The 13,237-nt window shown below is 42.8% G+C and overlaps 1 protein-coding gene across 1 annotated transcript in view; it reads right to left on the bottom strand.

Moving 5' to 3' along the window:
- Window positions 1-4,153: 4,153 nt before the first annotated feature.
- Window positions 4,154-13,237, bottom strand: part of LOC124509715 (uncharacterized) — a 10,654-nt gene continuing 1,570 nt past the window's right edge. The window contains exons 5-7 of the mRNA XM_047076407.1: window positions 12,172-12,288; window positions 9,503-9,617; window positions 4,154-4,543 (exon numbers count right to left, since the gene is read on the bottom strand). Coding sequence (XP_046932363.1) covers window positions 4,445-4,543; window positions 9,503-9,617; window positions 12,172-12,288 — 331 coding nt within the window. The 3' untranslated portion in view covers window positions 4,154-4,444. The remainder of the gene's footprint in view (window positions 4,544-9,502; window positions 9,618-12,171; window positions 12,289-13,237) is intronic.

Below are 13,237 nucleotides of genomic sequence, written 5' to 3'. Positions count from 1 at the left end.
AGGTGCCCTCCTCAATACCCATCACCCACCCGCCCCTCCCTCCCACCCCCCATCAACCCTCAGTTTGTTCTCAGTTTTTAACAGTCTCTTATGCTTTGGCTCTCTCCCACTCTAACGTCCTTTTTTTTTTTTTTTTTTTTTTTTTTTTTTTTCCTTCCCCTCCCCCATGGGTTCCTGTTAAGTTTCTCAGGATCCACATAAGAGTGAAACCATATGGTATCTGTCTTTCTCTGTATGGCTTATTTCACTTAGCATCACACTCTCCAGTTCCATCCACGTTGCTACAAAAGGCCATATTTCATTTTTTCTCATTGCCACGTAGTATTCCATTGTGTATATAAACCACAATTTCTTTATCCATTCATCAGTTGATGGACATTCAGGCTCTTTCCATAATTTGGCTATTGTTGAGAGTGCTGCTATGAACATTGGGGTACAAGTGCCCCTATGCATCAGCACTCCTGTATCCCTTGGGTAAATTCCTAGCAGTGCTATTGCTGGGTCATAGGGTAGGTCTATTTTTAATTTTCTGAGGAACCTCCACACTGCTTTCCAGAGCGGCTGCACCAATTTGCATTCCCACCAACAGTGCAAGAGGGTTCCCGTTTCTCCACATCCTCTCCAGCATCTATAGTCTCCTGATTTGTTCATTTTGGCCACTCTGACTGGCGTGAGGTGATACCTGAGTGTGGTTTTGATTTGTATTTCCCTGATAAGGAGCGACGCTGAACATCTTTTCATGTGCCTGTTGGCCATCTGGATGTCTTCTTTGGAGAAGTGTCTATTCGTGTTTTCTGCCCATTTCTTCACTGGGTTATTTGTTTTTCGGGTGTGGAGTTTGGTGAGCTCTTTATAGATTTTAGATACTAGCCCTTTGTCCGATATGTCATTTGCAAATATCTTTTCCCATTCCGTTGGTTGCCTTTTAGTTTTGTTGGTTGTTTCCTTTGCTGTGCAGAAGCTTTTTATCTTCATAAGGTCCCAGTAATTCACTTTTGCTTTTAATTCCCTTGCCTTTGGGGATGTGTCGAGTAAGAGATTGCTACGGCTGAGGTCAGAGAGGTCTTTTCCTGCTTTCTCCTCTAAGGTTTTGATGGTTTCCTGTCTCACATTTAGGTCCTTTATCCATTTTGAGTTTATTTTTGTAAATGGTGTGAGAAAGTGGTCTAGTTTCAACCTTCTGCATGTTGCTGTCCAGTTCTCCCAGCACCATTTGTTAAAGAGGCTGTCTTTTTTCCATTGGATGTTCTTTCCTGCTTTGTCAAAGATGAGTTGGCCATACGTTTGTGGGTCTAGTTCTGGGGTTTCTATTCTATTCCATTGGTCTGTGTGTCTGTTTTTGTGCCATAATTCTTTTTTTTTTAACATTATAGAATTTTGTTAATGTTTATTTATTTATTTATTTATTTATTTTGAGAGAGATCACGCAAGCAGGGGAATGGTGGGGAGGGGGGAGGGGCGGTGGAGAGAGAAAATCCCAAGCAGGCTCCACACTCCGCACTGAGCCCAACACAGGGCTTGATGTCACAAACTGTGAGATCATGACCTGAGCTGAAATCAAGAGCCAGATGCTTAACCGACTGAGCTACCCAGGCCTCCCTATTTTTGTAAATTTTTTTTTTAAGTTTATTCGTTTATTTTGAGAGAGAGACAGAGTGAGTGGGGGAGGGACAGAGAAGGAGAGAGAGAATCCCAAGCTCAATGTGGGGCTCAAACTAATGAAACCGTGAGATCATGACCGGAGCTGAAACCAAGAGACGCTTAATGAACTGAGCCACCCAGGTGCCCCTAAATCTTGAATAATGTACATGAGGTGGCCTATTTGGCTTTTGTTATTTAAGGAAATGTTTAAAACATGACTCATTTGCAAATATATGTACTAACATGAGAAATTATATATATAAATGAAAAAAATTCACGTTGATAGGTAGTGGTTAATGCAAGTCCTGATTGTGTTGAATAAAAAATGTGCCTTTGAGTGTGTATATAATTTTTATAGCCAATAAATATGCATGTATTTATATTATGTGTGTGACATATACTTGATGAGTCATGAAATATGTACTCGTAGATAATGAGCATGGGGGGGGGGTGCAGGTATGTCGAGTAAAAGCTCTGGAATGCCAGAAAGAAAACAATTTGTAGTGTCTGCCCTTAAGAGAGTTGGACTGGGAAGGGTGGAAGGATGCTTTTGCAGTGTAGATTCACCTTAAAAAAAACCAACACATGCTTCTTTTGAAACTTAAAAAAATAGTTTTTAAAGAATAAGCAAGAATTTTGTTTAGTGATTACAATTTACAAAAGTCATACATTCTAAGTTGATAGTACAAGAACTTAAAATTCTGAGTTTTCATCTTAATGGTCAAATTCTTAAACTTAATTTTCTAATCCCATTAAGAATGTATCTACCAACTGGTAACCAGCATAATCCCCAGTGCCCTTGAGGCATGCTGAGTCTTGTCCAAACTAAACAACAAAAGGGTCTGGAGTTCAGAGAGCTATGGATACCCCAGATCATCCCCGTGAGAAAACAACAGTGTGGAGTGTTTGCTAGATGTTTTGCTATTTTGAGGTCTAAATGAAACCCTCAAGCTTCTGGCCTTAAGCCATGTATGGGACCTCCAAGAATAGCTAACAATCCAGTCTTCTACCTGATATTTGTATCCTTTCTATAACATTAACTTCTTGACCACCTCTAGGATACTCCATACTCAACAAAGAAGCCTATTCCCTTTCAGACAGGTAGTCAGTCCTGTTAGGAAGCTGGAACCACAATGTCCCAGACCTCACAATCCTATTATGATAAAATCATATTTCTTTTTATGAGTTGAATTACTATGGCACAGACTCCACGGGTCTGATTGCTGGGAATGTCCAAGCATACATCTTGTTCTTTTCTCAATTTCTCTTTCGTTCATTTCCCTCCACCTTACTTCCCTGAGTTCAGTAATTTTATCAGTGCATATCTAGACTATGTGCAACAGCAATCCTACCCCATTTCCCTCACCCAGTTCTTTATAAAACATGCACAGTGTGCCAAATTATTCTTAAAGATCTCTTTTCCTTCCCTGCTGCTGCAAGAGTAAAATCTAGGCCCAACATTCCAGTCCCCCCACTCTCTGGTCCTAACATAACCTTCAAGCTTCATCTGCCAATAATCTCCAGTCCTTGACTCACTATTAAAAGCAAGTCATTCTTTCTTTGTCCCTATTATAGGCTGGATTGTGTCTCCTCAAAATTCATATGTTGAAGTCCTAACCCCTGAGACCTCAAAATGTGACTATATGTGGAAATAGGGCCTTTAAAGAGGTGATTAAATTAAAATATGGCAGTAAGGTAGGTCTTCATACAATCTCTTGTACTTCTATGAAGAAATGTGGACACATTGAGGGATAACAGAGATGCACATGTACAAATAAAAGATAATGTGAGGGGTGCCTGAGTGGCTCAGTTGGGCGCCCAACTTTGGCTCAGGTCATGGTCTTGCCGTTCATGGGTTCGAGCCCCACATCAGGCTCTGTGCTGACGGCACAGATCCTGGAGCCTGCTTCGGATTCTGTATCTCCCTCTCCCTCTGCCACTCTCCTGCTCATTCTCTCTCTCTCAAACATTAAAAATAAATTTTTTTTAAAGACTATGTGAGTCACAGCAAGAAGGCAGCCATCTGCAAACCAAGGACAGAGGGCTCAGAATGAAATCAACACTGCTGAATCCTTGATCTTGGATCTCTACACTCCAGAACTATGAGAAGTAACTTTTTGTTGTTTAAGCCACCCAGTTTGTGGTATTCTGTAATGGCGCTCTGAGCAAGTTAATGCAATCCCTAACTCTCCCATACATTTGTTTATACTACCTAGAATATTCCCTCTCTCTTCTGCCCATCTATGTGTTCTTTACTCTTTGAGCCCTCTCCTCATATATGACCTCATGTATTGCTTTCTCAGACCACCGTGATCCAAGCACCGAATATTTACAGCTTGGTGTTATTCGTTCTCATAGTTCATCTCCCTGCAAATAGCTGGAAAACTTGTTGATATCAGGCTTAGAGATTTATACCTTATTTCCATAAAATATCTCAAACATACTAGATGCTCAAGAAATATCAACCAGTTAGAAGGTTTCAGGTACAATAATAGAAAACTCTACTCAAAAATGGCTTAAACAATAAGGAAAATTTATTTCCTATAACGAGTCCAGAGGTAGAAACTTTAGACTTCATTAATTCTTCAACTCAACATTGTCACTGTTGTTTCCATCTTTCTTCCAGCTCCCTTCACAGTGCCAAGATGGCTGGGCTATTATAGGAGGTGTACATGTAGAAACAGCCTCATTAGAAGAAGAACAGAAAGAACTTTCTTCCAATGCACATCTTTTCCGAGCACCACGACCACCCCGGGACATTGTGTCTCATTGGCTAGAATTATACCATCTGCCCGTTTGTAAACTAGTCACTGGCCTGGGAAGTAGGATTAACTTGATTGGTTGAGAGGAAAAAGGATTTGCCCATGTGCAGGAGAGTAGTCAGTTGTACGGATTCCAGAATCTGTCAGTAAAACAAACAAACAAAAACACCAAACATATGTGTGAGGGGGAGGAGTTGGGCTAAGAGCAATATTTATTGAACACTTAATATGTACCAGTTATTGTTAACCACTTTCAATGTAATAACTCATTTAATCCTCACCACACCCTATGAGGCAGAGATATTATTCCCGTTTTACAAATAAGGAAACTGAGGGACAGAATGAAGTAACTTGGCCCAAAGTCACACAGCTACCAAGTGGTAAAGCTGGGATTCAAACCTAATAATCTGGCTTCAGAACTCATGCTGTCAGCTACCATATATTTCCTCTCTCTCAACCAAAAGTATTTGCCTGATTGTACATATACAAAATGATTACAAGAGTATTGACATCATTTTGAGTGATGACAACCGTATCGACTCCTTCCTCCTACACACTCTGAGGGAGTCAGTATTTGCTCACTTCAGTGAATGACAGGTAGTCATGGCAGACGGAGACATAAGTGGCAAATGGAATGCAGCAGTCTTACTGGATGAGTTGCAATATGAACACATTGGTATCTGTTCTTGGGCTCTCTCTTTCTCAATCTAGGGAGTTCCAGTACAAAGAATGAGTAAAGCTTATTCATCTGAAATATTGCCCAAACTCAATTTTCATGGGAAACTGTCCTGTTGTTTTTAAATGAATGCATGTGCCCAGAGGACCTGGACTTTTAAGTCCCTTTGGATTCCCAGTTCCATGAGGGGTAATAGCACATACCCACCATGTGTATTTCTTTGGACACCCTCTCCTATTTCTCCTCAGCACATTTATGTTGAAGCCTATTTCACAGAAGGATACCAGGGCTATATCATTCTTCAACTTGTTAAAGCCAAGAAATACAGTAAGCTTCTGCTTAAACTTAATCATAACGTTCTCACATCCATAATTCTTTTATGGACCTAAATAAGAGGAACAGAACTTGAGGCCATGGTCAGATCAGCTTGCCTCGGTCTCTATTTAAGCCCTGAGTACAGGCTGCATGGTCAACCTTAAATTCCTTGGACATATTTGTTACTTCACATTCTTTCATTTAGGCTACTTTGCCAGGGACTTTAAAGTAGGAACGGCAGATGCAAACATTTGAAGCTGTAATGTAAATAGTGGTATTTCTAAAAGTAAAAGCAGTTAACATTTCTGTTTTTAGATTTTCACAAGACACCTTAAAGTTCCATGACGTCTGGCAGGCTGGCTGAGATATGAAGTTGGGTCATGTCCTTCAAAGCCGGAGGCCAGGAAGTGGTGAGACAAGTTACCCAGCTGGTGGGTGAGACTTGCCAATCACCCAACATCTTCACCTCAGCACAGCATTTTTGTTCTCTGCTCATTATGCCTACACATTAACTGTTACGAAATGACTAAACAGAACAAAACAAAAATTAGGTTTCCTCGTGTAAAAATGTCCCCGAAACAGAAATGCTAGTGGTAGATATGGAGAGGTTTAAGAAAATTTTGATACTTAACCAAAAAAAAAAAAAAAAAGGTATCCAGGATAAATAAACAAGTAGACAGTCAAATGTGGAAGAACCTGGCTCTCTGTCACAAATTATTTTATGTGTCGTAACGCAAGCCCAGAGAGCCCCTCTCTAAAATGGTGGAGGTCCCTTTCCTATAGAAGCCAAGGGGACAGACTTGAGCCGCTCAGTCAACACACAGGGCAAAGTCTGCCACTGCCCCATTTTTGGTCCCTCTGCTGCTGTTTCTCTACATTCTCTACTGTAGCTGTTTTTCTATGAAACTCCATCAGCCTACTGGTCAGCTTGGTCCTTGGACACTGCTCTCAGCCACTAATGCTCTCACCACCTCCCACATCCCTCTGCCTCATACTGATCTCACGCCACCTGGTCCTTTCCCCAAAGCACCACCCACCCCAGCTGTTGTGGAGCAGGGGCTTCCCGGAAGGCTTGGTGATAAAGGGGAAGGAGTTCCAGCACAGTACAGCACAAAACTTAATGACTGGACATGACCTCTGCCACAGGGAGTTTCTCCTTAAGGACGTCCTCATCACACCCTGCCTTGGTTGAAGCAGGACAAGACAGTGGATATGACAGCAGGCTCGGGGCCGACATCCTAGCTCTGCCACTCTCTAATTAGGGAACCTTGTGACCCTCTCTAGGTTTCCATGTCTGTAAATGGAGCTACCAACGTACCTTCCTCCTCAGATGTACGTGAGGATTCAATGAGGTAAGCTGCAAAAAGCAGGCATCAGCCACCGTGGCTGGCACAGAGGGGTTGCTCAATAAATGATAGCTGTCAGGGCACCTGGGTGGCTCAGGCAGTTGAGCAATGGACTTCAGCTCAGGTCATGATCTCATGTTTGTGGGTTCAAGCCCAGAGTCAGGCTCTGTGCTGACTCTCTCAAAAATAAAAATAAAAATAAAAAACGTTAAAAAAATAAATGATAGCTGTTGTTGTTATGAGGGGTAAGTTGCCCGGGCTCCCCTCTCTGAACCTGTGATTAACAACCTTGCTGCATCACCCACACACACACACACACACACACACACACACACACACACTACATCCCTATACTTAATACAGAAAATCTTTGAGAACGAGTCTGGGATCGGTAATTTCTTCAGCACCTTAGGTGATTTTAATATGCAGCCAGATTGAGAACCACTGTTATAGACTCTTTCCACATCTTCCCCTTTCTCTCTTTCCTGGGCCACCTCTCACCTTTCTGTAGGCCTCCGAGAGAAACTCAGGATTCTCCTATGTTTCCTCCTTTTTTTTTTTTTTTATTTATTGAGAGAGAGAGAGAGAGAGACAGATTGTGAGTGTGGGAGGGGCAGAGAGAGAGAGGGAGACACAGAATCCGAAGCAGGCTCCAGGCTCCGAGCTGTTAGCACAGAGCCCGACACGGGGCTTGAACCTACACACTGTAAGATCATGACCTGAGCCAAAGTCGGACACTTAACTGACTAAGCCATCCAGGTGCCCCTGTTTTCTCCCATGTTATTATAAGCATAGCATTTTTACTCTCTATGACTCATTCTAACCATCTAGGCTATGCCCAAGGGGCGTTGGCTTTCTCACCTTCAAAATATTGTATGTGTTTTTTTCTCTGGCCATGAAGTACATGAGATTTTATTCAGTTGTTGCTTTAAATAACCTTTTTTGTTAAATTTTTTTAATGTTTGTTTATTTTTAAGAGAGAGAGACAGACAGACAGAATGCAAGTGAGGGAGGGGCAGTGAGAGAGGGAGACACAGAATTGGAAGCAGGCTCCAGGCTCTGAGCTGTCAGCACACAGTTCGAACCCACCAACCACGAGCTCATGATCTGAGCCGAAGTCAGACACTTAACCAACTGAGCCACCCAGGCGCCCCAATAACATGTTTTACAATAGCAAAAAGTTACTATAGTTCTCCCCAAATTGGGTTATTGTGTAAGTGTCTGCATGTGTTTCTTCCAGACTAGGAGATCAAGGATTCTAGCTGTGGGACACAAGAAGCTGAAAGCCACTGGACCACAACCTAGCAATATACATGGAGTACTTATAAAATATTTCTGCAGATCTCAGGGGATTGTCAGTCTTGGCTATTTATTAGGAACACCTGATGAATGTTAAAACCCAGACCAAATCTAGGCCTCATCCCAAGAGATTCTAGTTTCATTGATCTGGAGTAGTGTCTGTGCTGTCGGGATTTTTTTTTTTTGTAAGTTTATTTATTTATTGAGAGAGAGAGAGAGAGAGAGAGAGAGCAAGCACACGTACCCATGTGGGGGGGAGGTGCAAAGAGGGGGAGACAGAATCCCAAGCAGGCTCTGTGCTGTCAGTGCAGCTGACTCACTAACTATGAGTACCTGACCTGAGCTGAAATCAAGAGTAGGCTGCTTAACCAAATGAGCCACCCAGGCACCCACAGGGTTTTTTAAATCTCTCCCAGGTGATTCCAGTGAGCAGCCACTGATCTTTGGAAACTGATCTTGTAACTTCAGTTTTGTTTTTGGTTTTTTTTCCAACCACCATCAATGCATCAATCACTGCATTAATCCTCTGTTTCTCAAACTTGTCCCATTAAAAGAATCATTTGGGATGCTTCTTAAAAATACAGATTCCTGGGCCCCATTCCAGGCTTACTGAATCAAAATCTTCACAAAAAAATTTTTGATAGTGCCCATATAAGTTTTATCAGTCAAATGTGGGAAACACTACATTAATTTAACTTATCTTGGCCCATTTTCAGTTGATTAATATGTACTTCATTCATTTGTTTGGAAAATTTTAATGAGCACCAAATATGTGCCCAGCATTGTTTTTAGCTGCTAGGAATACACCAAAAAATGAGACAATTCCATGTCCTCTGTCTAGGAGCAGAGTAAACAAGCAAACAAGTTAATTTCAGATAGTGACAAATGTCATAAAGGCCAGAGAGCAAGATAAAGGGCTAGAAGGTGATATGGAGGTACAGGAAGCCATTGTTGTAAAAAGGGTGGCAAGAGAAGTTGCATCTGAACAGACAACTGATTGATGAGAAACTGCTAAGAATATCATTGCAGCCCCACTTATACCATTTTTAATCTCTACGTCTCATCTCTCCTAAATGATATGGGCTTTTCTTCAAGGTCAGGGACTGTCTCTTATATTTTTGTATTCTCTTGTAGCAACCAGTGTAGCACTTTGCACAGGTAAGAACTCAGTGAATCACACTAGATTCAAAAGCATTTCATCCTTAAACATACCATTAAACACAGCCAGCAGAGGATATAGCAAGTTCCCTGATTACTAAGTAAAGGAAAATCCAGGAAAATACACATCAATCATCAGATACTCAGCCCAAGGTTAGACTTTCTGCTTACTTCCAGCTGCTTGCCACAGTTACAGATTCTTAGTGGAAAATCTTTCAAACATGCCAAGATCTGGTCATCTGCGCACGACTCCACACTGGTGAGATCCAACACGAAATTGTGATGATCAGTTTTTGTCAGCTTACCATTTTGTGATGTAATTTGTTGCCTTTTGTATCCAACATCTCAACCTCTCCAACTTCTATTTTCATGAGGTAATCAGCTGAGCTTCTCAGAAGGCCACTGTATCCTATTATGTTTCTAGAAGGCCAAAGGAGATTCTTTAATACAGCCAAAAATACTCAGAAGGTTTAGTGAAGCCAATTCAGATGTCTGGGGGAGGTTTATCACAATTCCAATTTGGAATTCACATGGCTTTAGGAAGGCTTTTCATTTCTTACAGGATTACCCTGTTCTTCAGATGCTTTCCTTGGGCCAAGGACAACACAGCCAGTACTGGAAGGCTCACCCAGGGGAAAACATCATTTGGTAAGGAAATTCCTGAACAAGGACTATTGAGGCCAGTGTGTTTCCTACCAATTCTACAACCGATTTGCTGTTTGACCTGAGCAAATTATTTGCCCCCTTTGAGCCCCAGGATCCTTAGACGTAAGATATAATGTCCTTTTCTCTGATGACACTCTGATTGTTATAAAGACCAAATGAGGGGCATCTGGGTGGCTCAGTCAGTTGGGCATCCAACTTCGGCTCAATTCATGATCTTGTGTTTCCTGAGTTCAAGCCCAGCATCCAGCTCTGTGCTGGCAGCTCAGAGCTCCCTTCAGATCCTTCATCCCTCTCTCTCTCTGCCTCTCCCACTTGTGCTCTCTCAAAAATAAATAGAACATTAAAAAAAAAAAAAAAAGACCGAATGAAATTAATGAAAGGAACGAGCACTTTAAAGCATGCTAATTGCAATGGCATTGCAACATACCATTATTGTGGCCAAATAATCTACCTTGTTCTTATACTCCATATGGTAGGTGTCCTTTTAGCCTCTCATTTCTGCAGTAAAACTTCAGAAGTAAAATTCTGCCAGGCACGCCTTCCCCACTCACAGCTGTGCTTTTGATAAGCTATCCTTACTTATCTTTGCTTTCCTACAAGGGTGTGCTTAGATTGCCCTCTGCTCGGAGTGATGTGCTTTAGTGGTGTCCTCAGTGACTGTGTCCCCTTGGCTGACTTCCTGAGCATGGCTGTCATTTGGCCCATCATTTGGCGCTTGGCATCTCCTGTCCTGTTGGTTATTGATGTTCTGGGTACAGGGACTATGTCTGTAAGTACAATGTCTTACTTGGAGGAGAGGCCCTGTGATTTATAACTCTTTGCCTCCTTAGCTCAAGCAAACATTTTCATTAACAGTGACTTTTAGGGCTGGTACTTGGTGGAATAGGGTCCTCCCAAAATTCATGTCCACCCAGAACCTGTGGACCTGACCTTATTTGGAAATAGGGTCTTTGCAGATGTAATCAAGTTAAGATGAGGTCATACTGGATTAGGGTGGTCCTAAATCCAGGGTCCGATAACCCTAAAGAAGACAGAAATTTGGACACAGAGAAGACACACACACACAAAAGAAGGCTAACGTAGTAAAGGAAACAAAGTCTGAAGTGATGTTTCTGCAAGCCGAGGAGCGCCAAGGAGTGCCCTTGACCACCGCAAGCGAGGAAGAGACAGAGGAGTATTCTTCCCTAGAGCTTTCAGAGGGAGCATGGCCCTGCCAGCCCCTTAATTTCAGGCTTCTGGGTCCAGACTGTGAAAGAATACATCTCTACTGTTTTAAGTCACCTAGTTCGTGGTAATTTGTTACGGCAGCTCTGGGAAACTAACAGGAATACTGAGCGTGCTGCACAGCGTAGCAGAGACCTTCCGTGGCCACCATCCAGCCTTGGACAATCAGCTTTTGGAAGACTTGGGGCACTGTTTTAAGGAAAGGGACTAATTGATGGCAGTGAATAGAGAGGGCAGGGAGAGAATGGGCATGGTCTGAATATAGAACAATCCAAAACAACGTGCCCAAATTTTATGCTAAAGGTGTTTTTTAAGGTCCCATCATAGAAACAGTTTGCTTTATGACTAGTAAGTAGGTTGATCTGGGAGTTGGAGACAGGGGAGCAAGTGAGTGAATGGATACCCACTTTTTAAAAAAAAAAATTTTAACATTTATTTATTATTGAGAGACAGAGACAGAGCATGAGCATGGGAGGGGCAGAAAGAGGGGGGAGACACAGAATCTGAAGCAGGATCCAGGTTCTGAGAGGTCAGCACAGAGCCTGATGCGGGGCTCTAACTCACAAACTGCAAGATCATGACCTGAGCAGAAGTTGGACCCTTTACCGACTGAGCCACCCAGATGCCCCTGGATAACCACTTTTGATTGGATATATTCAGAATAAGAAAACTGGTCTCTTTGGGAGGAATTCTGTGAGTGTGGCTTTCGTAACGCCCCTTGCTTGAGATAACCAGAAGCTTCGGTGGTGCGAGTGGGGGCTGGTGTGGGCCGGTGGGCCATTCAAATCCCAGTCTCAGAGGCCTCAGTCTCCTCAGCTGTTAACAGTATGGATACTTGGGGCAGCCCATCAGGGTCTGAGTTCTGGCTCTTCCATTTATTGGCAACTTATTTCACTTCACCTGCTTCCCTCTTGTCATCTATAAAATCAGAATAGAAATGGCACCTCTTTCGTAACTTTGTGATGATTACAGGAATCTGTACAGATATCTTAGAATAGCGCCCAAGATGGATGATAGAAGCCTTACTTGTTTTTATCATCATCTTCTTCGTGTGCAGACGGGGGAGACAAGCAGAGTGAATTACCTGATCTTTAGTGACTCTTGCAGAAAAAGGAGGTCCCACTGGGGAAAAGGAGATGAGTGCAAAGCTGGCCATTTACTTGAAAGTGTCTGCAAAACGGATCTTGAAGTATTTGCTCCCCTGGCACAGAGAAGTTTTTAAGAGGCAGAGTAGTGTCAGAGTCTCTACTATTGTGGACAGACTCTAGATCCTGGGAGTAAAGGATACGGAGTCTTATGCAGTGCTCCCTAGTTGGGATTCACTGGGTGTCAGAGTCTGGTCTTATCTGGCTCTCCACCCACCAACCAGGCATATGGCAAGCCCTTAGTCAACACGGACTGACACTGAAGGAAGCAGCAAACCAGCTGTGACTGACTTGCCTCGTGGGCCTCCTGTTCTAAAAGTCAGGCCCTAGGAGCCTCTGGCCCTAAAAGGAACAGGAGTGCTGCAGGAGACTTCTGGAAGTAGACAACTGCCAGCACAGATAAAGCATCTGAGATAGGGAAACGGAAGGGACTCCATTTTTAGAAAGGCTCCATCTCTGCTGTTCTTCTGCTAGGCCCCATTTACTCATGTTCTATTTTTTGCGTTTGCATAAACCAGAGGAGCTATGTTCCCACTCCAAGGGGGAAATAAGAAAGTTATTCTCTGAGTTCTGTCCTAAGTTCTCAGACACCGGATAACATCTAAGAAGAGCCAGATCCCAAACTCATTCCAGGACATTAGCTTCGATCAAATCTGGGCTGACGCTGGCATCAACACCGCGGACCTTCTAAAATAACACCTAATATTCACCTGTCATGTGCCTTTGGCCCCTCTCCTGGAATCCTCAAGGAACACATACTCTGGACACCTTTCCAATATAAATCCCTAACCCAAAGCAACCCCTAGACTCATTCCCCCTTTGGAGTCTCCCAGACACTCACTCTGCTATTCTCGGTCACTCCCGCTATTCCATAAACTTTTCACATGTGATTTCTATCCTGCCCGAAGCCAAGGATCCTTTTGGTTCGTCCTTTGGGGCCCCCCTCCCGTGTCCTCAGACTGGCCTGCCTGCATCACATCCACTTCCAAAAATTAGTATATTTCA

The sequence above is a fragment of the Lynx rufus genome, unplaced genomic scaffold, assembly GCF_022079265.1.
Source record: "Lynx rufus isolate CCGP_SWC_20201006 ecotype Redwood Valley unplaced genomic scaffold, mLynRuf1.p SCAF_1, whole genome shotgun sequence".
In the NCBI taxonomy this organism is placed as follows: Eukaryota; Metazoa; Chordata; class Mammalia; order Carnivora; family Felidae; genus Lynx; species Lynx rufus.
This window is presented reverse-complemented; position numbering and strand designations above follow the sequence as displayed.